At 49.7% G+C, this 27,262-nt stretch overlaps 11 protein-coding genes across 11 annotated transcripts; 5 read left to right on the plus strand and 6 right to left on the minus strand.

Annotated features, from left to right (window-relative positions):
• Positions 1-2,657: 2,657 nt before the first annotated feature.
• On the minus strand, positions 2,658-3,035 carry PGRI_055320 (CVNH domain-containing protein; the record flags this gene model as incomplete). Its single annotated transcript, XM_040793245.1, has 2 exons — positions 2,658-2,845; positions 2,903-3,035. The coding sequence occupies 2 exons, from the start codon at positions 3,033-3,035 to the stop codon at positions 2,658-2,660; spliced, it is 321 nt and encodes a 106-aa protein (XP_040648100.1).
• A 1,308-nt stretch (positions 3,036-4,343) lies between these two features.
• PGRI_055330 (MCM DNA helicase complex subunit MCM5) lies at positions 4,344-6,659 on the minus strand (the record flags this gene model as incomplete). Its single annotated transcript, XM_040793246.1, has 4 exons — positions 4,344-4,836; positions 4,892-6,294; positions 6,342-6,468; positions 6,523-6,659. 4 exons carry the CDS (start codon positions 6,657-6,659, stop codon positions 4,344-4,346), a joined length of 2,160 nt encoding a protein of 719 aa, XP_040648101.1.
• A 445-nt stretch (positions 6,660-7,104) lies between these two features.
• Positions 7,105-10,478, plus strand: PGRI_055340 (vacuolar protein sorting-associated protein 54; the record flags this gene model as incomplete). Its single annotated transcript, XM_040793247.1, has 3 exons — positions 7,105-7,321; positions 7,380-10,239; positions 10,292-10,478. 3 exons carry the CDS (start codon positions 7,105-7,107, stop codon positions 10,476-10,478), a joined length of 3,264 nt encoding a protein of 1,087 aa, XP_040648102.1.
• A 402-nt stretch (positions 10,479-10,880) lies between these two features.
• Positions 10,881-11,187, minus strand: PGRI_055350 (uncharacterized protein; the record flags this gene model as incomplete). The annotated part of the gene is made up of 2 exons (XM_040793248.1): positions 10,881-11,042; positions 11,095-11,187. The coding sequence occupies 2 exons, from the start codon at positions 11,185-11,187 to the stop codon at positions 10,881-10,883; spliced, it is 255 nt and encodes an 84-aa protein (XP_040648103.1).
• Positions 11,188-12,063: 876 nt separating this feature from the next.
• On the minus strand, positions 12,064-13,815 carry PGRI_055360 (uncharacterized protein; the record flags this gene model as incomplete). The annotated part of the gene is made up of 1 exon (XM_040793249.1): positions 12,064-13,815. The coding sequence occupies one exon, from the start codon at positions 13,813-13,815 to the stop codon at positions 12,064-12,066; it is 1,752 nt and encodes a 583-aa protein (XP_040648104.1).
• Positions 13,816-15,316: 1,501 nt separating this feature from the next.
• PGRI_055370 (glycogen [starch] synthase) lies at positions 15,317-17,636 on the plus strand (the record flags this gene model as incomplete). Its single annotated transcript, XM_040793250.1, has 4 exons — positions 15,317-15,772; positions 15,840-17,202; positions 17,258-17,453; positions 17,507-17,636. 4 exons carry the CDS (start codon positions 15,317-15,319, stop codon positions 17,634-17,636), a joined length of 2,145 nt encoding a protein of 714 aa, XP_040648105.1.
• A 776-nt stretch (positions 17,637-18,412) lies between these two features.
• On the plus strand, positions 18,413-19,642 carry PGRI_055380 (NMT1/THI5 family protein; the record flags this gene model as incomplete). Its single annotated transcript, XM_040793251.1, has 4 exons — positions 18,413-18,447; positions 18,539-18,710; positions 18,766-18,915; positions 18,971-19,642. The coding sequence occupies 4 exons, from the start codon at positions 18,413-18,415 to the stop codon at positions 19,640-19,642; spliced, it is 1,029 nt and encodes a 342-aa protein (XP_040648106.1).
• A 317-nt stretch (positions 19,643-19,959) lies between these two features.
• Positions 19,960-21,099, minus strand: PGRI_055390 (uncharacterized protein; the record flags this gene model as incomplete). Its single annotated transcript, XM_040793252.1, has 1 exon — positions 19,960-21,099. The coding sequence occupies one exon, from the start codon at positions 21,097-21,099 to the stop codon at positions 19,960-19,962; it is 1,140 nt and encodes a 379-aa protein (XP_040648107.1).
• Positions 21,100-21,585: 486 nt separating this feature from the next.
• On the plus strand, positions 21,586-22,515 carry PGRI_055400 (COG2 family protein; the record flags this gene model as incomplete). The annotated part of the gene is made up of 2 exons (XM_040793253.1): positions 21,586-21,600; positions 21,649-22,515. 2 exons carry the CDS (start codon positions 21,586-21,588, stop codon positions 22,513-22,515), a joined length of 882 nt encoding a protein of 293 aa, XP_040648108.1.
• A 169-nt stretch (positions 22,516-22,684) lies between these two features.
• Positions 22,685-23,707, minus strand: PGRI_055410 (mitochondrial 54S ribosomal protein uL1m; the record flags this gene model as incomplete). Its single annotated transcript, XM_040793254.1, has 3 exons — positions 22,685-22,777; positions 22,833-23,397; positions 23,469-23,707. The coding sequence occupies 3 exons, from the start codon at positions 23,705-23,707 to the stop codon at positions 22,685-22,687; spliced, it is 897 nt and encodes a 298-aa protein (XP_040648109.1).
• Positions 23,708-23,866: 159 nt separating this feature from the next.
• PGRI_055420 (glutamate--tRNA ligase GUS1) lies at positions 23,867-26,088 on the plus strand (the record flags this gene model as incomplete). Its single annotated transcript, XM_040793255.1, has 2 exons — positions 23,867-24,127; positions 24,208-26,088. 2 exons carry the CDS (start codon positions 23,867-23,869, stop codon positions 26,086-26,088), a joined length of 2,142 nt encoding a protein of 713 aa, XP_040648110.1.
• Between the last annotated feature and the right edge of the window lie 1,174 nt (positions 26,089-27,262).

The raw sequence follows: 27,262 nt of genomic DNA on the forward strand, positions 1-27,262 counted from the left end.
ACGCTGATGCCGGCGGTAGACGGAGGTCTCTGGAAAGGACATTGCCTGGGTTCAAGCCCGGGAGTGGATCATTTCTAAGGGGGGCTTCCCTTTTTTTTATTCATCTTTTAAATGATAGATATTATCTTATTTTGCGTTAACACACTCCTGATTTTTTTTTCTCTCTTGTTGTTTTGACTACAGTGGTTAGTAAGAGAAAAGTATTATCTATGGATAGCTGGCTCATGTATTGGTGGGGATCTGTTATGGTTAGTTTAAAATGTATGATTGTCACCGAAGCCCCCTTGCAGCTCAGTGGTTAAACTCCTTGGTTTCAGTCCCGGAGTATTGACGCTGATGCCGGCGGTAGACGGAGGTCTCTGGAAAGGACATTGCCTGGGTTCAACCCCAGGAGTGGATCATTTCTAAGGGGGGCTTCCTTTTTTTTTTTTTTATCTCTTAAATAATAGATATTACCTCATTTTGCGTTAACACGCTCCTCATTTTTTTTTCTCTCTTGCATGCCTGTACAGTACCTTTTGGAAGACTGCTTGCTGTAGCTGAACTGGACATATATCTAGCCAAGATCAGATGACCTAGTCGAAGATCGGCATATATCATTGTTTTCTCCCTCACGAAGACGTTCTTAACTTGCTTTCATCTACGCTAACCCGAGATAATAAACCTGTGTTCTACAGTACTACTGTCATGGAATACGCCAGGAACTTTCCAAGTACGGCGATGATCAAGAACCTATGTTGATTGTAATATTTCTATGTAGCAAGCAACTTAGCTTCCACAATTTTCATCTGTATATTATCTCAGCTATCCACCATATACCTAGACGTACATGTAGGTCTGTTAGCAAAGAAGTATTTCAGGCGTTGGTGGTCTGGTCTTCGTATTCAAGTTCTGCGAGAAGGTTGAAGTAGATGTCAGCAAGGCCTGATCTGTGACTTGGGCTGCAAAGTGAGGGTCAGTCTGTTATTTATAGCACGTGAACCTGCCTTTGGCACGGATACTCCTGCGGTAAAGAGACATAAGAGTCTCGACAGAGGCCGGATGGGGGTGCCGAGATCTTGTAAGTGACGGTGAACACTAGATACTAGGCTGATGATGCTGGTAAACTTCTGTGTACCGATTCAACCTTTCAGTAGTTGCTGAAGTATTTGGCTATTTGGCGTAGGCAGCGAAAACCGTTCGGCTAGGAACTCGAACAAGCCATGGCATTCGTAGTGCCAGTCCATACATCGATTGGTTCCGGGTATTGGATGCTCCCAGTCAGCAGGCAATCCCAAGTCTCCCAATTCTTTGGGTTCTCGATACAGATGTTCCGATCACCTAACCAGGCGCCTGGACGTTGGGACCATGAGCGAAGTCAACCAGAGGGTTTGAAGTTGCGCAGGGTTTATCCAACCAGAGAACCCTTGTCTCGAAGCTGTACTTTCTCTGCGTGGCGAACACCCCAGACTCAGGCGTTGCTTATGTTGGCCCTCAGACTCTTCGCGGAAATTCGGAACGGCCTTGCGACCAGGTAAACTGATGGGGTCTACTAAACCAGTCAGTTGTTCTGCACTTTTCAGTTGTTCTGCACTTTTCATCAGGGAATAACTTACTCGAATGAAGTTGAACATTTCGGACAATGAATTTGTCGAGCCTTCTGGAGCTTTCAGAAGTGTCCCAAGTGCGATGGTGGTATTCTTGATTCCGTGGTCTTCGTCAAGAATATATGTTGATAACGATATCATGAAGTACCGACCCGGTTATACAGTGAACCGGCATGGTAACGACATCGGAGTTTGAATGTCATTCCGAGACCGCGGTAATGTGGAGGAGTCATTCCGGCTCCCATTGATGTTGATAAGTCGGCCAGAGTGAGGAGGTTATTGAGAGTCCAGCGAATATCGGTCTCGCTCGGTGGGCCATGTCCGAAGCCGCCGCCATAATGAGGATTGAAAGGCTTGGTCGTTGCTGCGCGATGGAACTGCAAAGGAATCAGATTAAATGTCAACGATCAGTTCGTGGAAGGCTGAAATTCGGTGGATGGAGCGACTTGAAAGTGACAAAGTCAAGCATAAAGCAGGGCAAACCTAGAGAACTGAGGATTTCAGAGGTGGTAGGTGTAGTAGTGAAGTAAATGAATAGAAGTTCAAGTAGGAAATGAGCAGGTAAGAGGAGTCTGGAAGGAGCGAGCGTAGTATAAGCTGGAATCACAAATAGTACATCCCACTTCTGCCATGGAACTATTCAAAGAGGATACGACAAAGAGCGTTCAAAGGAGATCTAATGATACATATACTAAAAGTTAATGGAAAGAGTTTAGAAGCATATTGAAAATCACAGTTAAGAAAACACCCAAAAAGAAATCTGATAGACATTGATACATAAGAACTACATGTGCCTACACAGGGAAGCCTTGTAAGACAACAGACTATCTCTTACACTGTTGACATAGATGGAACGCGAGAATATAGGCCGGATAAGCATTGAAATATAATTGGAATTGGGACTAGAGAAACCAAAATTGGGACTAGAGAAACCAAACAATCTACCATAAATCATAACAGAAGCAACAGTAGGCACATGTTCGTGGAGGTGTGGCCATGTTTATCCAATTGTACCAGACAATAGCAACAATGGCAAGGATGGGGCCCACAGTTGAGCCTCATCTAAGCCCACTAAATGAAGACCAACTGCCCATTGTCATTCCCAATGCGCTCGGACAGGTTGATATCCGCTGGGCATCCGTTTCCATCCACGTCGTTCAAGGTAGCCCGCAGAATAGGGACGTTGTCATCTCCCTCGAGATCGAAGCTGATATCCTCGGCGGTGGACTGGAAGTCACCACCATCCCAGTGGAATCGGCCTAACAAAATCAGTCAGAGAGCCATTGCTATAGGACCGAAGTAGACTGAACACATACCATTGTCGTTCCCGATGTGATCATTGAGGTCGATGGTGGACTCCTGCTCGTCACCATCCTCAGTGCGAAGGGTAGCCTTGAGGATGTGTCCATCCTCAAGCTCAATGTTGGAAGCAGATGCGTGGAAGCTCATATTTTGGATTTGGGAGAGAAAGATACAAAGTAGAGTGTATAGACTATCTATCATAAACTTCCTGGATGGCAAAAGGAGACGGGAGAGGGGACCCTTCTTATATACCCCATCGGGCCAGGCTAATATACCCCGAATCGCGATTTGGCCTAGTACAAGGAATGATGCAGCAAGCCCCGGTTCTTGTCCGACACTTGTCGCCGACTAATTCGTCGCACTGCATCTCGATAGTGTCATGGCGGTTGGAAGAGGTGGGGCATTCATTGGGACGACGGGTGTTCGTAAAGCGGGGAGCCTGTACTCCCAATAAACGGGAATGTTGTTCAAGACAAAGAAAGCTAGCGAGTCGGTCTGTATTCCATACACGGTGTGCAATTGTGGAGAGGACGGAATGGGAGTATCCACACTCGTACACGTCAGTTGGTGGAGTAGACCCCATGTAAACATCTCGGACTGTCATCTTGGCTGGATCTCCGGAACAAAAGAATATCAAGCACATCATCTCAATGTCCAGTTATCGTGGCGCATGGCGACATACCTTCCACAGGCTCCAGCCACAGGATTGACAACATCTTGTGATGTTGCATTGTATATGCATGCCAATGCAAGATTCCGTGACAGCCCTAGGGCAGAGCCACAGGACGTGGGCCGAACATGACCAATGGGTATTGGACTAACTGAGGAGAAACGTTGTTGCCTAATGGAGACAATGCAGTAGACTGGGGCTGATACCTTGCCAAGTCAATTCTGGCATGCAGCCTCATGTTGTCAGTCCTTGGCAAAATATTTGAGAGCGTTTTGTTCACAACCAGTGGCGTTGAGGGGAAGTGTGGCTGGATAAGGCTAGCCTTGTGACTTGGAGGGTTTTCTGGAGGGGCCGAGGTGGATCGGAGGATCAGACACTTCGTTTCATGAAATGTCTCTCATTCTTGAAAAGCCCAATTGAGAGAAACAAAAAAAAAAAAAAAAAAACTACACATAGTTCAACAGTTTACTCCATATAATTGAAACCGTCAGGTCGGTTTTATTCTTTTAAGACGGACACCGGGAGCAGGTATTTATACCCAGCGGCTTTATGTACTAGGGAAACTGTGAGACTCGAGAAGTCACCACCTCTAACAATGAAGTCTTGTAAAAATGTTCAAATATGTATGCAATTGTTCTTAAGAACCTCCAATCCCAATATTAAACGCCCTTAACACCAATTGCAAACTCCCATGCCTTACAAGATCGACAGATGCACAGAATCGACAACCCATCCCATACCAGGTGTATCAACAGAAACACATTAAAATCATAATAAGTCACAGATTAAACACCATTACGGTAGATTTGAGATCCACCAGAACGGATTTGGATGGTGTCACGTCGCTGCAAGACCACTAAGGCACGATTCAGTGCCTGCTCGGTATAGTTCTTGCCATCAACAAAGTCCCGGCGCAGGGTTGCCAAGCTTGTACTCCAACCAATGGGAAGGCGACGCTTCAGCTCGTCTTCAATCTTGCTGCTCTGCTCCATGAGTTCCTTGCTGCCTTGGCCCTCACCCTGGGTGATGGCGTCCATGGTAGATGCCAAGAACAGACGGATGGCCTCATCCACGTGGGCTTCTGTGGCGATAGGAGAAAGGGAGAGTTTGGCGAGAGACTCGGAGATACGGACAATAGCCTCGAGCTGACGGACAGTAATGGGGATCGATGATCGAGCATTGGATTCCATTTCGGCACGGTGGACTTGCTTTCGGATGGAGACGAAATGGGACGAGAGCTTTTCGGCAGCTTCAGGTGACAAACGCGGCGCACAACGACTAGATAGGATGTTAGTATGGGCATAGTTTGAATCAGTAATGAGTGCCAACATACCTGCGACAGTAGCTGATGTAGCGCTTCATCTGCTCAACGGGAATCTCGGCTTCCACCTGCTCCTCCACACCGCGACCACCCATGTGCACTCCCATAACGTGGCGAGCAATCATCTCATCACGGCCGCGCTCGTGTTCGTCGCGGACCACAAAGATCATATCGAAACGGGACAGAATGGTGGTTTGGAAATCTATGTTCTCGCCGGGGGTCTTAAGATCATCGTATCGGCCGAAGACAGGGTTGGCTGCAGCCAGTACAGACGTTCTGGAGTTGAGGATTGTGGTGATACCGGCCTTGGCAATAGAGATAGTCTGCTGTTCCATAGCTTCGTGAATGGCAACTCGGTCCTCATCACGCATCTTATCAAACTCATCAATACACACAACACCACCATCAGCAAGCACCATGGCACCACCCTCGAGGTAGAACTCGCGAGTGGTATTGTCTCGCTGAACAGAGGCTGTCAAACCGGCGGCAGAGGAACCCTTTCCAGAGGTGTAGATGGCAATGGGAGCAGCCTTCTCGACGAACTTCAAAAGCTGAGACTTGGCAGTACCGGGATCACCGAGCATAAGTACGTTAATATCACCACGAAGCTTCATCCCGTCGGGAAGAATCTTCTTTGATCCACCCATGAGCAGACAGACGATGGCTTTCTTTATATCCGCGTTGCCATAAATAGATGGGGCAATGCTTCGAGCGAGTGCATCGTACAAGTCAGGTCTGCGGCTGAGCTCCAAGAATTCTTGTTCCTCCTCCTCCGAGAAGACTGAGGCGCCCTTTGCTGTCTGGTCGACGTCGGAGGTGAGACCCACTGCGCGAAGATAGGGGTTACGGATAGCCACAGCAGCCTCCTTCTTGACACCCTTTGCTTGGTAGATAGAGAAGATGCCCATGACTGTGCAACGGGAACCAGGAACAACGCGGTTGGCAAGGTAGCGATCGGCGGAAACAAGGACGTGTCGCGGCATCTCACCCACTGGCACCTGGTCGGGGGCTTCTTGAAGCTTGAGGACTTGCTGGTCCACAAATTGACATTTCTCGTGGTGAACGACGTAAGGATCCAAGGGACATTGCTCGTTGGGCTGGTCATTTTCGTTCCTAGGTCTACCGCATCGACGTGGCAGCGAGAGGCCAGAGAAGCCACCGTCGACCTGCAGGTTCTCGCTATGGTCGCAACTCTTGCAGCGGATATGAACGATTGTTGATTTGGAAGATATTGTTGAAGCTCCAATGACAATTCCGGGAATGCGAACGAGATGGGAGACATTGGTCGCATTGAGATCACGGATTGAGATGTGCGATGCCGAGGAGTGTAGGAGCAGTTGGTGGGAGGGTAGTATGATATCTCTCTGCCCGGGGAAAACAATTCGTGCAGTACATTGCTTCAAGGCCAGCTCGAACTACTTCGAGTTAGCGAGCGCTAGTATTAGGCGGATGAGAAACTTACAAGTGGGATGATATCGCCAGGCTCGGTGGTGAGTTTGTGGGCCAACTCTTCGTTATAAGAAATGAGATGGGCAATGTCAATATCACAGTAGTATTGTTTCACAAGAGCATTTTGCCGTAATTGATCACTGTTGGATTATAAATTAGCATCCATTGTACCTTGACGGCTTTTAGGTGCGTACCGGTAGACGAATGCATTATCCAGCTGAAATTCTAGCACAAAATCCCGCAGGCGGTTTTGAATGGTGGTGCGATCTTCATCAGCACCATTTGTGCTAGGAGCAAGAACGCTCAAAGTATAGGGGGTGCGTCGATCCATGGTGTAGAGAGCCGCAAATGTGGCAGGTTTGGGGGGTTGATGATTTCGCGGAAGGGAGGCTTCAAGAACTTTTGGTTAGTGTGGCACTAACGCGACGCGTCGAGGGTTCACGCGTTAAGTGGTTTCTGAGTCAGCTATGGCCTTAGGCAACGTTCCGCTGAGTCAGCACGGGGAAGCCCCCGGCCTTAGCGCACTGGCCGATTGGGGAGCCATGACAAGCTTGATGGAAACAAAGCCACATCACAGGCATACGGCACCCTGGTCCCAAGCGAGTCCGGACCAAAGTTGTGAATCGCAGAAGCTGACTTGATCAGCATTGGTCCCTGTACCTGAGCCCGCCGGTGCTCTACTGTCAGGAGTTTATCCACTGTCATGATCAGATAACACGGAACACATCAACGATCGACCCTTCCCCGGTGGCTGTCCGATCCAGCTCGTGACAGCCATGTCGTCAACCAGCCCACGAAAGTCAATTGATAGTTTGGCGTCTGGGGTCTCGTCACCTTCAGTCTCTTATTCAACAAGTCAGCTGGAATCTCCGCGCGCGGCCCCTCAGCGATTCCCCCTGAGGAGGGGATCAACCGCGAGCTCGATCGTGAGCATTGGAGGTGTCCTAGACTCTTCCCATTACCATGGCTCAATCGCAGAGTCTGGGCAGAATGGTTTGTGATCTCAAGAGCTCCCAATTGCTCGATGATTGACCCGTTAACGTCCATCTAGCCATTTCGACCCTTCTCCAGCCCCCAATCATCCGCACTGGTATGACGACCGGTAGTGCCACAGCGTCCGCCAGCTTCAAGCCTCCTTCGTCTCGCGATATTCCTCCGGTGACCCTGACAAATATCAAGCATGTGGATGCAAAGGTCTTCCAGCCATATTTGTCGCAGGTGGGCACATTGTACGATGTGTTTCAACAACCAAAAGAAGGCACAGGGGAGGATCCGCAACCGGTACAGGCTGCCAAATCTCCCAAGCCAGATTCCGATCGCGATTCGTTAATGCCATGGTCGCCTGACCGAAGATCTTCGGTCATATCGACCAGTTCAAGATCAGGTTCGCCATATGATACTCGCGGCCGACGCCACTCCACTGCCCGTGGTCGCGCCCCCGCAGTGACTCCTCTTTCCACCATCCCTCCGGTTTACTTTGAAGAGGACTTTCACCTAGAGAATCCCCGTACGTTCGATGTGATATCGGAGAAATCAGATGTCGTCCGGCCGCCGAGGCCACCGACCAAAGACGACAAACATACCAATGGATTAGTTGCAGAGCCAGTACAAACTGGAAGAAAGGCACTAGCAACGAATGCTATTCTGCAAGAGAAGCTCTCATGGTACATGGATACTGTGGAGATCCATCTTATTTCGTCTATCTCAACTGCATCAAAATCCTTCTTCACTGCGCTAGGATCTCTCCGAGAGTTGCACGCGGAAGCCGCCGACTCGGTTAATCGGATCCAAGTACTAAGAAGAGACCTACAGAAGATCGATAAAGAAATGGCTCTGGGCGGTCTTAAGATTGTTAATTTGAGACGGCGAAGAGAAAATGTACGAATGTTGGCAGCTGCCGTGGCTCAACTTCGCGATGTTGTAGAATCTGTCTCTCGTTGTGAAAGCCTAGTAGAGCAGGGCGATATTGAGGAGGCTGCCGATGGACTCGAGGAAGTCGAGAAATTGATGGCCGGTGAAAAGCTCCCCGACCGTGCCGCTTCGGAGGACGAGGAGGGTGCCCCCAGACGCATTATCGACCTGCGAGGCATCAAGGCCCTTGAGGGAGCATCCGATGATCTGGCACAGCTCCGCCAACGCATTGGCATGGGCTATGAGACCCGGTTCTTGAATGAGCTTTTGGGGGATTTACGAGAGCATGTTCAAAATGTACCGTCGAATGTTACCCTGCAGCGCTGGGGAAACTCATTCCAACGGCAGCGCGGTGGTAACCGGTCTGGAGTATCGGTATCGCCTGCCTACATGGATTTCAATAACGAATTGCGGTCCCAATTGAACACCCAGCTCAACGGACTCGCACGTGCTCGCTATACCATGTCAGCGGCAACTTCTTTCAAAACTGCTGTTTTACGAGAAATGAAGGGCCTTATTCGCAAACACCTTCCCAGTTCTAGTGATGATGATAATGAATCTATGGTGTCGCTATCAACACATGGCGGCCATCAGCTAAGCCAGCAGGAAAAGTCATCAATCCTTGCTCGCAATTTGCGCGCACTTGACTCAGATGATGCTTATGCGATGTTGATAAACGTCTACACTGGAATTAGCGAATCGCTGCGGCGACTTAGTGTCCAAGTCAAAGTTCTTCTGGATATTGCTAGTGGCCTGGGTAATTCGCCAGCTTCCGGTGTCAAGTCACCACCACGGAGCCCCAACCCGCAAAGTATGGATCAAGCTATGAAATCTCCACAGACCGGGCCAACAGCCTCCGACATGGCTCAGGATGAGATCCTGCAGGTTTTGGATATGTCGAGTCTACTTGGCCAAGCAGTTGACATCGCCCAATCCCAGATAACGAAAGTGCTAAAAGTACGATCTGAACAGACCGCCCAGCTTTCCAAGGAGGAGTTCCTCAAATACTTCACTCTCAACCGCCTGTTCGCCGATGAATGTGAGGCTATCTCGGGACGCAGTGGTGCTGCTCTGAAGACGATTGTCGGAAACCAAATCCGCGATTTCATCACCCGTTTCGGTGATGGCCAGCGCCATCAGATTGTCAACGTAATGGATTCCGACCGATGGGATGCACGCGATTTCGGAGATGCCGAGAACACTATTCTTACTCGGATTCTTGATGCAAGCACGAAAGATATCGAACCCTGGGTTGAGGTTTCTAAGATCTGGACTCAACCTGCTGAAAGCGAGGGAGACAAACCCGTTGATACTGCTGCTGCAAATGGCACAGACAAGTCCAAGGTTCGCAGTGCCGTTATCGACGAGCAGAAATACCTCCTACCTGACTCTGCTGTTGCCATGATGCGCAGCATTGAGGAGTTTGAGTTCCTGATGTCAAATATCCCCAGTGTGATCCAGGATATTGCGCCGCACCTACTAGACATCCTGAAACTTTTCAACTCGCGGTCATCGCAGTTGATTCTTGGGGCCGGCGCTACACGTAGCGCAGGCCTGAAGAACATCACAACTAAGCATCTCGCGCTGTCATCACAAGCATTGAGCTTTGTCATTGCGTTAGTGCCCTATGTACGGGAATTTGTCCGTCGTCATGGACAGGCAAATCCCTTAATGGCCGAGTTCGACAAAGTCAAACGACTATGCCAGGAGCATCAGAGCGGTATTCATGAGAAGCTAGTGGATATCATGAGCTCGCGCTCTTCGATCCACGTGAATGCTATGAAGAAGATCGACTGGAATACCACGGGAGCAACTCCTGCTGTGAATCCTTACATGGAAACTTTAGCCAAGGAGACAGGCACTCTCCATCGCGTCTTGAGCAAGCATCTCCCGGACATGACAGTGAGTATGATCATGGTACCTGTATTCAACAGTTACCGAGATCAATGGACGAAGGCCTTCCAGGAGGCCGATGTGCAGACAGAAGCTGGAAAGAAAAGGTTAGTTAGAACTAATCTAATCCCACTCAGCTCATACTAACCACATACATAGGATGGAAACCGACGTCGAGCATTTCCGAACTAAACTGAGCAAAATCGAAGGTGCCAGCGAGGTTGGCGACAAGCTCCTAGAAGTTGTGCGAGCGAAGCAGATTACCATTACCAGCGAACCCGAGAAGTCCGAAACGAATGAGAAGCAGCAAGATCAGGAAGATGGTTCCGATTCCACCAAATCCTGAGTTGCATTGTCACCTTTTTACCTTATACATATAATTTTGTTCCTGCATGTTCCTTTCTTGCGCGCTCATTCTTGAGCTGTACACCTGTCATTGCCGCTGCTACATAACTGTCTACTTGCATTTATAGAGCTAGCCCGGCGTTTGTGGAGATATAAATAGCAGATGTGATTTTCTAATATTTCGGTTTACGCGTTACTGAACCTGACGTCCATTACCTGTTCATGAACTTCTCTACCTCATTCTTTCTACCCCAAATCTCAAATTGACATGGAAATATCGTGTCTCATTCATAATATGTGCAGCCCATCAAAGACCAAGATACTCATACAGGATAATCGCCATCCATAATGGCAAACTTCATAGCAATTCATTATTTCCCAGTGTCCATCTCAGTGGAAGCCATTACTTCCCAGCAGTGTTCTTCTCATCAGTGGAAACAGGCTTCGCAGCACCACCATGAGGATGCTCTGATCCAACAGTGGGAACACCAGGGTAGACATCGCGGGAAGAGCCAGTCTCTTCGGGCATGGCAGCGGCCTTGTGTGAGCGACTCAAGTCTGCAGGCTTTGGGATGTTAGATTGAAGTGGATTGGATTGGGATTTCAACGGGACATACCTCATTGCCGATGCCGTGGGCCTTGTTGGGACCGTTCTCGATTGGGTTATCGCTCTGGGGGATACCGTTATCGTAGTCTGCGCCGCGAACCATTTTGATTTTGATTGGAGATGTGGTTTTGTAGAATTGGAGTGTTTGTAGATAGAATTGGTTTGTGGAATGAAGTGTAGAAGTGAAGTGTTTGTGAAGAGAATGAAAGGTGATGGTTTAATGTTCTACTTATAGTTGTTGGTTGCCGTGATGACATTCTGAAATCATAGTGGGGATTATGACTTCATGGCCGTTGGATATCAAAATCTTGGCAGAATTACCTTGAATTTCTACATTCATTTCCAAGGGAAGGTAATTAGTGGGGATATGATGTTAGAGATAATCTCACTTGGAAATATTTCAAATTGTATGTTTATTTTGTAGAATACATAGAATTTAATGGAAGCGTTGTGGGCTTGGTCGAATATGTATCCACCGTTTTCCACTTTGTATACATTTTTTTTCACATAGAATGCACTAAACAGTTGTAACGTATTAAAATAGCTAATTTGAGATATACAAAGAAATATACTCACTACCTATGCCATGGCTATAACAGCACAATGAGCATTACAAGTTGTTTTAGTACATTAAGCCATAATACCGAGGGACTGCTATTCTAGAATAGATCCATCTTCTAGGCCTTCATACAATTTGATGACGTCGATTCCTCTGCTATCCACTGATTATCCGCAATATTCGCGGAGAGACAATGCTGTAGACAAGATTGAATCTCAACATCAGGAACATGATATGAAATGGTCATGTATTCTTGTGATCCGTCTGCTCACAAATCCCAACCCTAGCCCGGACCCAAGTCTGAAAACACCCACAAACAGACATAAGAAACAAGGACCAACTTGGGAAACATAACAAAAGAAATCGGATGTGACCGGTCAACTCTCACTAAATGTGAACATGTGAAGACCAACTTGTCTCTTAGCGGTATCTTCGTTTTCGCGCAGCCGATCCCGCACTCAGACACATTTCAAAATTCTCGTCGAGATGACCACCACCCAAGGGAAAGCCCTCTTCAGAGGCAGCATAGAAGCCCATGTGGCCTGCAGGGCCACCCCAAGGCAAGTTGGGTGCGGCGCCTGGGATGGAGATGGAGGCACGATGCAAAGCCCGAGAGTTATTCACTCTCCGAGTACGACCCAAAACCTGGGGAGAGACCACTCCAGATCGACGGGTCGTGCAATGTCGGCACTGTGGGCCAGACCTGAGCGAGGATGGCAAACTGTCGCTGCGAGGGAGGAGGCTGGTTGGCTCTTGGGGAGTAACTGGGTATGGGAGAGGTGGATTTCCAAGCTGAGGGCTGTTGTCACCGCGGTGATAGGGATGACTGTGGAGGGCGCGGTTGCGTCCTGCCAGACAGCCGCCGCACATTGAGGTTGGCCGGTTAGGGTACTGTTGGAGATCACTAGGTGATGCCAACTCCGAAGAACGAATGATTGATGAGATGCCAGCTTCCTGAGAGGTGGGCTTTGCTGCAGCTGAAGGAGGGGATGAGGTACTTGGCAGATGCGAAGTAGATGTTGCCGGAGGCAGAGAAGGCAATGGACCATTTTTGATCTTGCAGTGGAGATTGTATGGTTGGTGGTGTACTGGTGGTGTCACATCATCATGGGCTGTGTCTTCGGGAATGGACATCAAAGCATCATCCCCGGTTTTGTTGCGGATGGCCTTGCACACTTTGCGAATGATGAGTGGCCGGGGTACGATATTTGATGGGATATGCCAGCTGTTGAGGGTGGCATTTCGCCTTGTGTATGTATGGCGCATGAGGACTTCTGCAGTGGACTTCCGGGCACTAGCCCTTGTGTCCGATAATCGTGGCCAATCTGACGAGGGAGCATGTTGAATTAGTGGATCAGCAGCTTGCTGGAATTGTGTGCATGAGCAGATACCGTTCTCAAAAAAAACTGAGCTATCTCGGAGAGCTGATGTGATGAGGCAGCATAATGGTGGATCAGGTTGATGTGTGAAATACAAATCTGGAAGTTGGGGAGGCAAGTCTTCAATCACTGAGGAACTGGCCATCCCAGCATTGAAGGCGGCGAAAGCAGAACGTACCTGCCGAGACTGTGTTTCTTCACTTAATTCGGCAGGTAAGACTGGGCTCATTGACCTAACTGCGGAAAGCTCGTACGTATTCCTATGAACCTCAAATACAGAAATCATGTCCTCAGACTTCTCATCATCATTATTAAACACAGACCGGTCCGGGTTCGTGATTCTTAGAATAGAATACCCATCCCCTTGCCAGCTTCCACTGGGATCGTCTGGATTGTTAGGGTGGGTGGGAGTCTCATCCTGACCGACTCCATTGACCAGTGGGCCTTTGGCCACACATGAATCCAGCTTAGGAGACTGATGTTGTGGACTATCTGCCCATGTGGACGTAAGAGTCAGATCTAACAGAGAGCTATCATCTGTGCTGATCAAGGATCTCCTCCCTGGGCTCGATACCTGGAGATCACTGTGATCCCGAAAAAAGCGACTCGGATATCGATCATTGAGTGCCCCACGAACGATGCGATTGAGCTCACAGTCTGGGACAATTCGACAGCGCTTCCACTCAATCTTGTTGATCAATCTGATCCTCACGTTGCCGAGAGGAGTGAATACCCAACTTCTCAACCAACGCTTTACCTTGGCCCGCTTGCGTGTCTTTCTCCTTTCAAACATGCCTAATGTGGTGGGTGATCGAAGCTCAGAGCTCGCAGTTAGAAGAGAGGAATGTCGGCGAGCGGGATGCTGCAGAGGCTCTCTTTCTTGAGGTTTCATCTCGCTCAGCCCTGCTTATATATATCTGGTCTGGTATACTGGTACTTCAGAGATCGACATCAATGAGCCTTTCATTTGATGCATTTCGAACAAGTAACACAACATTGTCATGAGGACTCCATCTCATTTACAATGAGGTTGCGAACAAACATGTATTTGAGATTTTTGACATTCTTTGTTCATGATGTTGTCAACAACGATGAGCTCTTTGTTCGTCAAGGATCTCTACTCTGATGACTCAACAGCGGTGTATTACATACCCATGGAGGTAGCAGGGTATGGTAAAAGAAACATGGTCTTACCATGCTGGAATTCATTGCAGAATCTATATCTTGAATGACCTGTTTAGTGCTGGATAGAGTCGAAATTTCCCAGATAGACGCATCTTGGTCAGGCATTTCAAAATCTCGGAGATATTCTTCTTCAGGGAGATGACTAGGTAGTGACAAGGAACACAGTGTTGTACAAAATAAGCAGTTTGTATGTGGAATGTAGTACGGTATAGGTATATTTCAACACCAATGAGGGAGTTGGACCAAAATGATCATCCCCCTTCAACATGGTCCTAGCATTCTTCTCACCAATAAATATTGTTGTATGCAGCCATCTGAAGCCATCTGAAGCCATCTGAAGCCATCTGAAGCCACGTGAAGCCATTTGTGCCTGTCTTGGTGGTTGTTTGTGCCGATCAAAAGCTCTGGCGGGGCTTCCGATGGTCAGTGGAGGATATGACATCATTGAACTCCAGCTTTCCCCAGATCGGATGAAATGCAATTGAATAGGCCATGACCTTTGTATGTGTAAACTGAGATGGTAAATAACTCCAACATTAACCGGAGAAACCGGAGAAGCATAAAGACAGTAAGGGGAGAGAATATCGGAAGAGAGAGGACAGAGCAGGGTAGAGCAGAGCAGGGAAATCCCACTTTGGTACTGTTACTCCTGGTTCCACTGTTACTACAGTTACATAGGAAGTACCAGGTACATCATACCATAGACAATTCTTAATTTAAATATGAAATCTCTTCAAAATATTTAAAGGTAATTTTCTAAATCTCGGGTGAAATTTCCCTAGCAGAGACTTTTTTAGCCTAAGCGCGCAGTAGCTTCTAAAGGTCACACCCGTAGACCAGTCCGGAGAAAAACTCTTGACACACCGGGACAAGGAACGGGAATCCTTTGCTATTTGACCTCTTCAATCTTCAACCTTCAATTGATCGACATCCCCTCCCCTCCAACTTCCCCCCAACTCCTCCCCCCAGCCACTCCAGAAGCTCTCAAGTCCAGGGTCCACTTCTCCCCGCACAGACCGAGTCCGACAGCTCTTCCAAGGTTGTTGCGCTTCCCCCCCCCCTCTCTCCTCGCTTTTCATTTCTCTTTCGCTTTTCTACCTTTGGGCATAATGGAAGAAAACGGCGAACCTATCAAGCGTGATGTGCGCAACCACATGCTATTCGAGGTGGCCACTGAGGTGGCCAACCGAGTAGGAGGAATCTACTCGGTCCTCAAGTCCAAAGCTCCTGTGACCACCGCAGAATATGGTGAGCGGTACACCCTGATCGGTCCACTTAACAGGGCTTCAGCGGCGGTGGAGGTTGAAGAGCTTACGCCGACCAACCCGGCTATGCGGGAGACAATCCAGTCTATGAAGGAGCGCGGCATTGACATGGTCTACGGTCGCTGGCTCATTGAGGGTGCCCCTCGTGTTCTACTCATTGACACGGGCACTGGCTATAAGTGGTTGGATGAGTGGAAGGGCGATCTTTGGACTACTTCGGCCATCCCCTCCCCCGCTGGTGATAATGAGACCAATGAGGCCATCGTTTTTGGATACTTGGTCGCTTGGTTCCTAGGAGAGGTACGTTGCCAATTGTTCTCCATGTTGGATAAAGTAAAAGCACATGACTGACCCATGTTCCGTATAGTACATTGCTCACGATCGTCGCCGCGCGGTCATCGCCCATTTCCATGAATGGTTGGCGGGTGTGGCTCTGCCACTGACCAAGAAGCGACACATGGACCTCACAACGGTCTTCACTACCCACGCGACATTATTGGGTCGTTACCTCTGTGCTGGCTCGGTTGACTTCTATAATAACCTCCAGTACTTTGACGTGGATGCGGAGGCCGGGAAGCGAGGAATCTACCACCGCTACTGTATTGAGCGGGCTGCTACTCATGCCTGTGATGTCTTTACCACTGTATCGCACATCACTGCATTTGAGAGTGAGCACTTGCTGAAGCGCAAACCTGATGGCGTGCTGCCTAACGGTCTGAATGTCAAGAAGTTCTCTGCCATGCACGAGTTCCAGAACTTGCACTCCCAGGCCAAGGAGAAGATCAACGATTTCGTTCGTGGACATTTCTACGGCCACAACGATTTTGACCTGGATAATACTCTATACCTCTTCACTGCCGGTCGTTACGAATACCGCAATAAGGGTGTCGATATGTTCATTGAGTCGCTGGCCCGCCTCAATCATCGCCTGAAGACCGCTGGGTCAGCTATGACTGTGGTCGCTTTCATTATTATGCCAGCGCAGACCTCTTCATTGACAGTGGAAGCGCTCAAGGGACAGGCTGTTGTCAAGTCTCTGCGTGACACCATCGAGAACATCGAGAAGGGGATCGGCAAGCGCATGTATGAGCGTTGCCTTTCCTGGAAGGAAGGTGACAACATGCCCGATGACAAGGATCTCATCACCAGTCAAGATCGCGTTATGCTTCGCCGTCGTTTGTTCGGCATGAAGCGCCATGGTCTACCCCCGATTGTCACGCACAACATGCACAATGACAGCGAGGACCCCATCTTGAACCAGCTGCGTCGTGTGCAGCTGTTCAATCACTCGTCCGACCGGGTGAAGGTTGTCTTCCACCCCGAATTCCTCAACTCTGCCAACCCTGTATTGCCCCTTGACTATGATGACTTTGTTCGCGGAACCCATCTAGGTGTCTTCCCCTCTTACTATGAGCCATGGGGATATACTCCGGCCGAATGTACAGTGATGGGCGTGCCTAGCATCACCACCAACTTGTCTGGATTCGGTTGTTATATGGAGGAATTGATTGAGAACTCCTCCGATTACGGAATTTACATCGTGGACCGTCGCGCCAAGGGCGTTGACGACTCGGTCAACCAATTGACCGACTATATGTTCAACTTCACGGAGAAGAGTCGTCGCCAGCGCATTAACCAGCGTAACCGTACGGAGCGTCTGAGTGATCTGCTCGACTGGAAAAGAATGGGCTTGGAATATGTTAAGGCTCGCCAGCTGGCATTGAGAAGAGGTATGTTACAATTCCTGGCTTTGTTTGTGTGGTCATAACTAATTATTTGATACAGCTTACCCATCCTCCTTTGAGGGCCAGGAGGATTACTTCGATATCATTGGAGGAACTGAACAGAAGCTTTCCCGCCCGCTTTCTGTTCCTGGATCTCCTCGGGATCGCTCGGGAATGATGACTCCCGGTGACTTTGCTTCTCTGCAGGAAGGTCACGAGGGATTGAGCACCGAGGATTATATTGCCTGGAAGTTGCCGTAAGTTTCATTTTATCATTCTATTTTTTTTCAAATACTAATACATTCCATAGTGAAGAGGAAGAACCCGAAGAGCACTTCCCTCTTACACTGCGAACTCGCAAGACAGGCGAACGTGCTGCATCCCCACTGGACAGTGTAACAGTCAGTCGCCGAGCCAGTGAAGACTCTCGGGCAGAATGATTGGAATTCTTTTTGCATACCCCGTTGGAGTGGGCATATATGTGTACTTGTTTTTTAATGCTATATTTTCTCAATGCATTTGAAGCCTTTTAATTACAACATATGACATTTAAAGAAGATATGCTGTTAGATCCCTTACGGAGGGATGACCTCCGAGTCTACCCACACTGACGTTTAGAGTTCAAACGGTGAGCCATTTTGTGATGATTCAGCCATTAGGTACGAAGTATAAATACACAACCATTTCTACCCCTCCTACCCCTCTTCTTCCTTTTCACAACTTCAATACATACAACACACAACATACAACTTACGTCTACCTTCGGTACGACTCTCCTATGGAGCCGCGCACGTCCAGTACCCTGCGGGGTTGCAGGACTATGTCCTCGCTAGGATGAAGAGAAGGATCAAGGTATTTGTTCGTATAACAGTCGATGCCCACGCATGACAGGTGTTCGGTCCAGTCAGTTGATGGGGAGAAACTATAAACCTATCCAATCTAGGATTCAAGTGTTTCTTCTTCCCACAACTGGCTGGCTGATCTGAGATTATACTGTCAAAACTTGATCTAGACAATACTAGCGAAAGGACATGCGTGACTTTGATTGTTCCCCTGTTTGTGTTTTTGTGTCTGGCTCTGCTCATGCTATGCTATTGACTATTCAATTGAATACATAGATTGAATGGAGACTGTATGGACAGAGCAGAGCTGGATACTTTCTCTCTTGGCATACTGACCCAATGAAGTATTTCAATAGCTTGACCTTTCTGCCATCATGTCTACCGACAAGATTACTTTCCTGACAAACTGGTATGCTGACATTATCCCAGAACCCGGATTATCGAGCTCTCAATGCTCGATCTCTTGTAGTTCGACTTGGCTAAGTTATTTCTTTTTAAAGGCACGCCACCCCGTACCACGCCCCCCTCTACCTCGCTCAGGCCAGAGGTTACTTCAAGGATGAAGGTCTCAAGGTCGCCTTGCTCGAGCCTAACGACCCCTCCGACGTGACTGAGATCGTCGGAAGCGGCAAGGTCGACATGGGCTTCAAGGCCATGATCCACACCCTCGCAGTGCGTATATCTCTCCTAGATATATCAAGTATATCAATACTAATACCATATCCAGGCCAAGGCCCGCAACTTCCCCGTGACCTCCATCGGCTCCCTTCTCGACGAGCCCTTCACCGGAGTCGTCTACCTGAAATCCAGCGGAATCACCGAGGACTTCCGCTCGCTGAAAGGCAAGCGAATCGGCTATGTCGGCGAGTTCGGCAAGGTGTGCATTTCATCTCCCTGTCAATCCTATCCCGGCAATCCCTAACCAATCCTAGATCCAAATCGATGAACTCACCAAGTACTACGGCATGACCGCCGACGACTACACCGCCGTTCGCTGCGGAATGAACATTACCAAAGCAATCATCCAAGGCACCATCGATGCCGGCATCGGTCTCGAGAACGTGCAGATGGTCGAACTCGAAGAATGGCTAGCCGGTCAAAACCGACCTCGCACCGACGTGCAAATGCTCCGAATTGACCAGCTCGCCGAGCTCGGCTGTTGCTGCTTCTGCTCGATCCTGTACATCGCGAACGACGCCTTCATCGCCGCGAACCCAGAGAAGGTAGCTGCCTTCATGCGTGCCGTGAAACGCGCCACAGACGATGTACTTGCTGACCCGGCTGCCGCGTACGCCGAGTACATTGACGTCAAGCCCATTATGGGAACTGATGTTAACCGCAAGATCTTCGAACGGTCGTTCGCTTACTTCTCTCGCGACTTGAAGAATGTCAAGCGTGACTGGACCAAGGTTACCAACTACGGAAAGAGATTGGGTATCTTGGACGAGGCCTTCGTCCCCAACTATACCAATGAGTTCCTTTCTTGGGGCCTTGATGCGGATTCTACTGATCCCATTGGTGATCAGAAGCGTATGGCCGCTTTGCAACAGGAGGTTGCTGCTGAGGGTGGTTACAAGCGCCTTGAGGTTAAGGCTTCGGCTTAGGTTGGCATTTTACTGCTTGACTGCACTACTTGGTGAAGATTATTGCCCTAGGCTTCACTCTTTAGCCTCGGTCGTTTGAGATAAATTGAAAAAATCTGCCGTCTTGGTACAAAACTTATCTTGTAAATCATGTAATGAAATCAGCAGAACAGTAGCCAGTCAGTATACATTAAAAAGTCGTCAAAGCGACATTTCTAGTAAATTGGCTCATTGATAGAAAATCCATTGATAGGATGATGGATATTGTAAGAATTCGCTTCCAAGGTCATTAACATCAAAGTCATTATGCATCATGTCTCATAAGGCATCGTGTTTAGTCAAGGCACAGGTGAGGTTTCACCTTCATTCCCTGGACGATCAAGCATAGCTCGTAGCCGACCCTCCGCGGACTGCAAAGCAGGGCTAGATTCCGACCCAGCGATACTCGTAGTCCACTTCAGCCACCCAAGGAGGGACTGGATGATTTCCGGAGTCGAATACCCGAGGGACAAATCATCACCCAGAGTAGGTTGGCAGGGAATGGATTCAGCAGACCCATCATTTGCAGTCGCATCTAGATGAACCTCCGACACCACGGCGGACGTGACCATCTGGAATGACAACCGTTCCGCACTGCCAGGAGCATTCTTTGCAAGTAGATCATGACCGCTGTGTTTCGGTCTCGATACGAATTCGCGCGTGAAAGGAGTTGATATAGTCGGAATAGCCACACCTTCCTCAGCGTCTATGTCTGGCGATAGTGGAGGAAAAGGCAATATCTGAGTTGCTTGGTCGTCACCATTCTGTTCCAGAGACGCAGTCTGTCGAATATTTTCCAGATACCGATGAAACGAGAACGGATGCATATCACGAGCTGGATCAACAGGACTAGCCTCCTCATCAACAACCACATTACTATCATCCCGTCGTTCACCTATGACCTGCTCGACAGACGCTAACGCACTCGGCGCACAAATCTCGCCTAACGGCGCAATATGACTTCCATATTCATTGGAAAGACTCAGCTTACTCCGCCCGCAGATCTCAGCAATGGAGTCCAGAGTCCCACGGATATCAGGCTCGATAGCCTGCAGTATACTCTCAATACTGAAGTCCTTATCAGACGGCAATGCAACATCAGACTGCGATCGAGGAGCTCCGCTCCTACTGGAAAACGACAGAAACCGACGCGCAGACATAGAAGACGGTCGTGGAGTTCTCTGCTCATCGCCCGAATAAGCCCTGACAAGCACGGGACGTGTAGCGAGTGACGAGCGCCGCGGAGGGTTATCAACTCGGGGACGGGACTGCGGTCTTGGGGAACCGTTTAGCTGGCGTAGAGCCGTGGCGCGATATGCGGTAGCCGGGTCTTCGGACTCGTATCGCTGTTGGCTGGGTGCGACGTGGGATGTGGATCGGGGCCATCCTCGTGGGAGGGACGATGATGGCCGTGGACTGGTCAACGTATCCGATTCCATTGTACTGGTTGTGGTAGTGTGCAGCTTTGGTGGTATGCAGGAGACAGCGCAGAGAATGACCCCGCTCTGGAGGGCACAGGGCTCTGACACTAGGTTCGGCTCACGAGGGATGTATCCACGTATGCGTAATGCATATTCTCTGGCATGTGTTGGGTGTTTTGGCTGTAAATCATTCGAATTGGTAGTGGAGAGATGGGGGATGTGCTGTTGCGCGGGCACTGAAGGTGTCAATAATGTCCGTGGTCTTGGTACGTTGCACTATTGCAATTATGAGCAGTTAGTTATGGCATAATATGCCCTCCAGACCTTGTAGGAAGGCGGAATCAAAAGCAAGAAAAAAAAAAAAAAAGGAATGGTTCTGCGAGTACACCTTAACGATGCGTCAAGCAAAAGGCCATCCTGAATCTCCCAACCTTGGAAGCTTGGCGTTCTTATTTAGCACCGAGGCACCACCTTTCCCCGTTCCATTATCCACCACGTTGCACCATGAATCGCTTCGAAGTATGAGTCCATGCCAGTCGCATTGGTACCTGATCTAACCACCTATAGTTCGGCGACTCCGACGGGTCTTCCTCCGACTTCGATGAAGACCCATCCGGTCTCCCCTTCCCAGAACCGCTATCCCGCACCTCATTCCTCGCCCCTGACTTCGATCCAGCCACCTTCCTATCGTCATTGACGAACCGACACCAGAGCCTTGAGGACCTCCGACAGGAATTGCGAGGACTAGAGCAATTCCTGAACAAGGAGCTGTTGGATCTTGTCAATGAGAACTACCAGGACTTTCTCTCGTTAGGCAGCGCACTCCGCGGGGGCGAGGAGAAAGTCGAAGGTGTGAAAGTTGGTGTTCTTTCATTCCAGCGCGATGTCAAAGCTATCCGGGACAAGGTCGAGGCGCGACGACAGGAAGTGGAGGAGCTGTTGAACGAGAAGCGACGACTACGTGCGAACGCGGACGTTGGCAAAGATCTGTTGGACTATGCGGATCGGGTGGAGGAATTGGAACACCATTTGATGATTCACGACAAGTCATCTGAAAATCCTTCGGACGAATCCGATTCCGAGTCTGATCTATACAGCAGCGAGAGTGGTGATATGGATGATGATGAGCTGGCGGATGGCACACCTGCGATTTCGTTGAAGAGGATGGAATGTCATGTGCAGAAGTTCATCTTTTTGGGCTCGATAGCTGACCGGGTCGGCGAGAAGCATCCCTTCCTCCTTGCGCAGCAACCACGAGTCGCAAAGATTAAGTCCACGGTACTCCTGGATCTTAAAACTGCCTTGGGACAGGCCACCGCGGCAGGTGGTAAACACGGCAAACGTGACGCTAGGACAATGGCAATTCTGCGCCTCTACGAGCTTATGGGCGAGGATGTCAGTGCTGTCGCCGCGCTGAAGAACCTAAAGCTGTAAAAAACATGCTTCGTCCTGAAAATTGGCAATGTGCACTGGTTTGCATACATAGCGTCGGCGTTCGGTTTTATAAAGTTCTAATTCAACAATGATACCATGATACACCATGTCCTTTCCTAATAAAACAATAAATTTGTACACGCCAAAGGATATAAGAAAATTGAGTATGTTACATGCCAGTCAAGGCGGAGGTTGGGGGGGAGTTGTCGGAGCGGAACTCGCCGTTGAGTGAGAAGCCGGGTCCGTTCGTCGAGCTCAGTACCTAATTTTGTTGTCAGAGGTCAATTTCCTCAAAAAGAACCAACCAAAGTACTCACCACCTCGTAAACCTCCTTGTTAACACGGTCGGTCAACGCGGAAGCATCCTTCTTAATTTGATCAAGGGTCACGCGCATGTTGTCGCGCAATTGCTCCGGAGAGAAGGCCAACTGCCCGACAGGTAGACGGATAACGGCATCACGCTCACGGTACACAGTACCACCACGGAGCATTTCCACACGCGAAGCCACGTCTTCCACAACGGTACCAGTCTTCGCACTGGGCATCAAACCGCGAGGACCGAGGATACGACCTAGCGCGGCCTTGTTCAGGGCCGGCAAACTGTCCGGGTGGGCGAGACAGCGATCGAACTCAATAGTGCCTGCCTTGACAGCGTCAAACACTTCTTGTTCACCGACAAGAACGGCACCTGCAGCAAGCGCTTCCTTGGCTGCTCTCGAACCGGGAGGACAGATGACACAGATGCGGGATTCGGTCTGGACGGCGTGGGGGAATCGGAGCATGTTACGGATAACAGGGCCGTCGCGCTTTGTCCGCAGTCGGATGTGCAGCTCGTATTTTTGAACAGTGGGTTCGCGACCGACTTCGATGGCCCGGATATATCTGTAGAAAGGGTGTCAATTGATGATCCGGCCATTGACTGATGCCGCCGTTGTCAGATGCTCAGTACATACCGCATAGCATCACACAGAGAATACTGCGGCATATCCTTCAAATTGATTTGCCGGTACTCCTGGGGTCCTTTGCGGCTCTTGGTAGGCTGGTCTTTCCCCTTCTTTGGTTTGTTCTTCAGACCTCGGACCTGCTGGAAAGTCGAGAGAACGGAGGCAATTGAGGTATCTCGCAGCGGACTCCGACATGCTGAGAGGATTCCTCGTGCCGCTGTGGGCAATACCGAGCCGTAGGACGACATATTGGCAGTCGTTGATTTGAGCTGATCGACTAGATGAAGCCATGGAGCAATTGTTTTCTGCCGGAAAGCTGTTGGCCTCGGAGAAACGTAGGTCCGACCGGGGACTAGAGATAATGACTCTGCCCCTCCAGAAACTCACTTTGCTTTCCACACCACGCAATGTCTGCACACGAATTGAAAGTTGCCACTCGCGGCAACCACGCGGCTCTTTTGCCCGTGGTCCTCATCGTCACCTCTATCAATGAGGCCCGCCCTACCCCCGTGGTCACCATCACCTACGAGGACACTGCTCTTCTCCAGGATGGCGACAAGGCCATTGTGCAGCTCATCAGTGGCTCCGACTCCGTCTTTGGTCCTGCCAATGTTATCCAGGAACTTATGAAGCACTTCCCATTCCTGGCTGGCAAGGATTCCAAGGTGGTGAGTTACTACTACTTCTACCCCGCGATCGAGTCATTCGTTTCAAACCGAAATGTCCCTAACACATTTCCTCAAACTAGGAAGCCGAGTGGATCTCTCAGTTGGATTCCCTTACCCCCCTTGATTTCAAGGCCCTCGACCCCGTGCTCCAGCGTATTGACACCCACTTGTTGATGCGCTCGTTCATTGTCGGATACTCCCTGTCTACCCCCGACATTGCCATTTGGGGTGCTATCCGGGGCAACCGCGTCGCCGTTGCTGCCGTGAAGAAGGGATCCTTGGTTAACCTTACCCGCTGGTATCGGTTCTTGGAGGAGCTCTGCCCATGGACCGCCGCCGCTGTGGAGTCTATGAACGCAGTTGCTAAGGAGAAGAAGGTGGCCAAGTCCAAGGAGGGTGCTAGTTACGACATTGCCCTCAAGAACACCGAGAACGGTGTTGTCACCCGATTCCCTCCTGAGCCTTCTGGATACCTCCACATTGGTCACGCCAAGGCCGCCCTTCTCAACGACTACTTTGCGCACGAGAAGTACAACGGTACTATGCTCCTTCGATTCGATGATACCAACCCTTCGAATGAAAAGCAAGAGTTCGAGGATGCCATCGTGGAGGACCTTGCCCTCATGGGCATCAAGCCTAACAAGATGACCTACACCAGTGACTACTTCGACCAGCTGTACGACTACTGCATCCAGATCATCAAGCAGGGCGACGCCTACGCCGATGATACCGATAAGGAAACAATGGCCGCCCAGAGATGGGATGGCTTGCCCAGCAAGCGTCGCGATCTCTCCCCCGAGGAGAGCTTGGCGCACCTGGAGGAGATGAAGAAGGGCACCCCCGAGGGTCTCCGTTGGTGCATCCGTGCTAAGATCTCCTTCGACTGCCCCAACAAGGCCATGCGTGATCCAGTCATCTACCGCTGCAACCCAGCAACCCACCACCGCACCGGCGACAAGTGGAAGATCTACCCGACCTACGATTTTGCCTGCCCTATTGTTGATTCCATGGAGGGTGTCACCCACGCTCTGCGTACCATTGAGTACCGCGACCGTAACCCCCAGTACCAGTGGATGCTAGATACTATGAAGCTGCGCAACGTGCAGGTGTGGGATTTCGCCCGCATGAACTTCGTTCGCACTCTCCTCTCTAAGCGCAAGCTGACCAAGCTGGTCGAGACTGGTCTCGTCTGGGGCTGGGATGATCCCCGCTTCCCCACCATCCGCGGTATCCGTCGCCGCGGTATGACCATTCCTGCTCTCCGTGAGTTCATCCTCAAGCAGGGCCCCTCTAAGGCTGTTACCAACTTCGACTGGGGTCTTATCTGGGCTACCAACAAGAAGTACATTGACCCCATTGCCCCCCGTCACACTACCATCTTCAACAAGAACGTTGTCAAGACCACCGTCACCGGCGGTCCGGCCACTCCTTACTCCGAGGAGAAGCCTAGACACATCAAGAACGCCGCTGTCGGTATGAAGAAGGTTGTCTACAGTAGCTCTATCATCCTCGAGCAGGAGGATGTCAAGCTCTTCAAGCCTGACGAGGAGATCACCCTTATGAACTGGGGCAATGCCATCGTCCGCAAGGTCAGCACCAACGCTGAGACCGGTATCATCACCAACCTTGAGCTCGAGCTGCACATGGCCGGCGATGTCAAGAAGACCGAGAAGAAGGTCACTTGGCTCGCGACAGAGGGACAGGACCTCGTCCCCGTCGAACTGGTCGATTTCGATCACCTTCTGACCAAGGATTCCCTTGGTGAGGATGATGTTCTCGAGGACTGCCTCAACATGCACACCGAGTTCCGTGAGGAGGGTCTGGCTGACTGCAACGTTGCTGATCTCAAGGAGAGTGATATCATTCAGTTCGATCGCAAGGGATACTACCGTGTTGATCGTGCTTACTCTCCTGGTAAGCCTGCGGTCTTCTTCAACATTCCTTCCGGCAAGTCTAAATAGATACTGGTCAATTATGATGTGAGGCATGTTTTATGAGTACAGTGAGATATGAAAGAAGAATGAAAAGTTGTTTATATGCTTCTACTTTGCGTCTAGTAAAATGACAATCATGGCATTATCTACTAGTACCATGACGTGGACCACCATCGTTACTCTGGGAAGCTTTGTTGCTGCTGTGCTGGCTCATGTAGGGCTAAACAGGGTCACGTGTGGCCGAAGCCAACTGCGACGATCCCCCTAGGTAAGTTGTTCATTACCATGCGTCTAATACTTTCCATTTCCCAGACTATCTCTGGTTCAACAAACATTTAATCCATCCCGACAATTTGTGAAACTGGCGTCGAATGGATGTTAATTCCGCCGCCCGGCTGTCAGCGGAATGGACGCGCATGACGTCGAAGACCTCCATTCAATTGACATCCGGACAGCCGATCTCCACACGCAGAAAGGGGCCTAGCTGATTCGTTCATGTATCAGTGGCTCTCACTCTCGCTTCGGGTTCCTGGATTTCGGCGGGCATCATGGTATTATAACTGAACAAGCCTTCGGATATTGAACGCCCAATAATGGGATACACTGGTTGATGACGGTCTTCGCGTGGTTTATCTATAATACTTTGCAAAGCAAGATTGTACGGCAATATGACACACGGCCAGACGCCCTTTCCCAGTCGTGAGGTTTGCTCTGGCTCCTGCCAAGGGAACATCTATCGTATCCATGGGTGAACGTCCTATTGGCTCGTCAATTCGGGTACCTGCCTGGACCATGAGCTTCTTACGACCTTAGCGTCGACCGAAGTGTTATTGCTCTCGTCGAGATTGGTTGAACCAATGTTGTATGCATCAGAACCAGAGGGAGTTCTTCGGGTGGTCCGCGGCTCGTCCCTCTCGAGACCTGGTTCCTCAGCTTCATCTTCCTCCAAGTACCGAGTATGAAGACCAAAACACTAAGCATACATGTTAAATGTCTCTCCCGGGAGCTTCCTAGCTCGACGTCAGCATGGTTTACTTTAGAAGGGAAATTTTCGTTACGCTAGCAGCTTCTTTCTTCTCTGCTCCAGATAAAACCGCAATCATCTTCGATTCTTCGCCTACAGGTTCCGAGGCACAAATACAACATTGGAAATACTTATTTCCTTTGGTGTCATTGGTTCTTCGTTTCTATATCCCTTCGA

This window comes from Penicillium griseofulvum (assembly GCF_001561935.1).
Source record: "Penicillium griseofulvum strain PG3 chromosome Unknown contig_95, whole genome shotgun sequence".
NCBI classification, from domain to species: Eukaryota; Fungi; Ascomycota; class Eurotiomycetes; order Eurotiales; family Aspergillaceae; genus Penicillium; species Penicillium griseofulvum.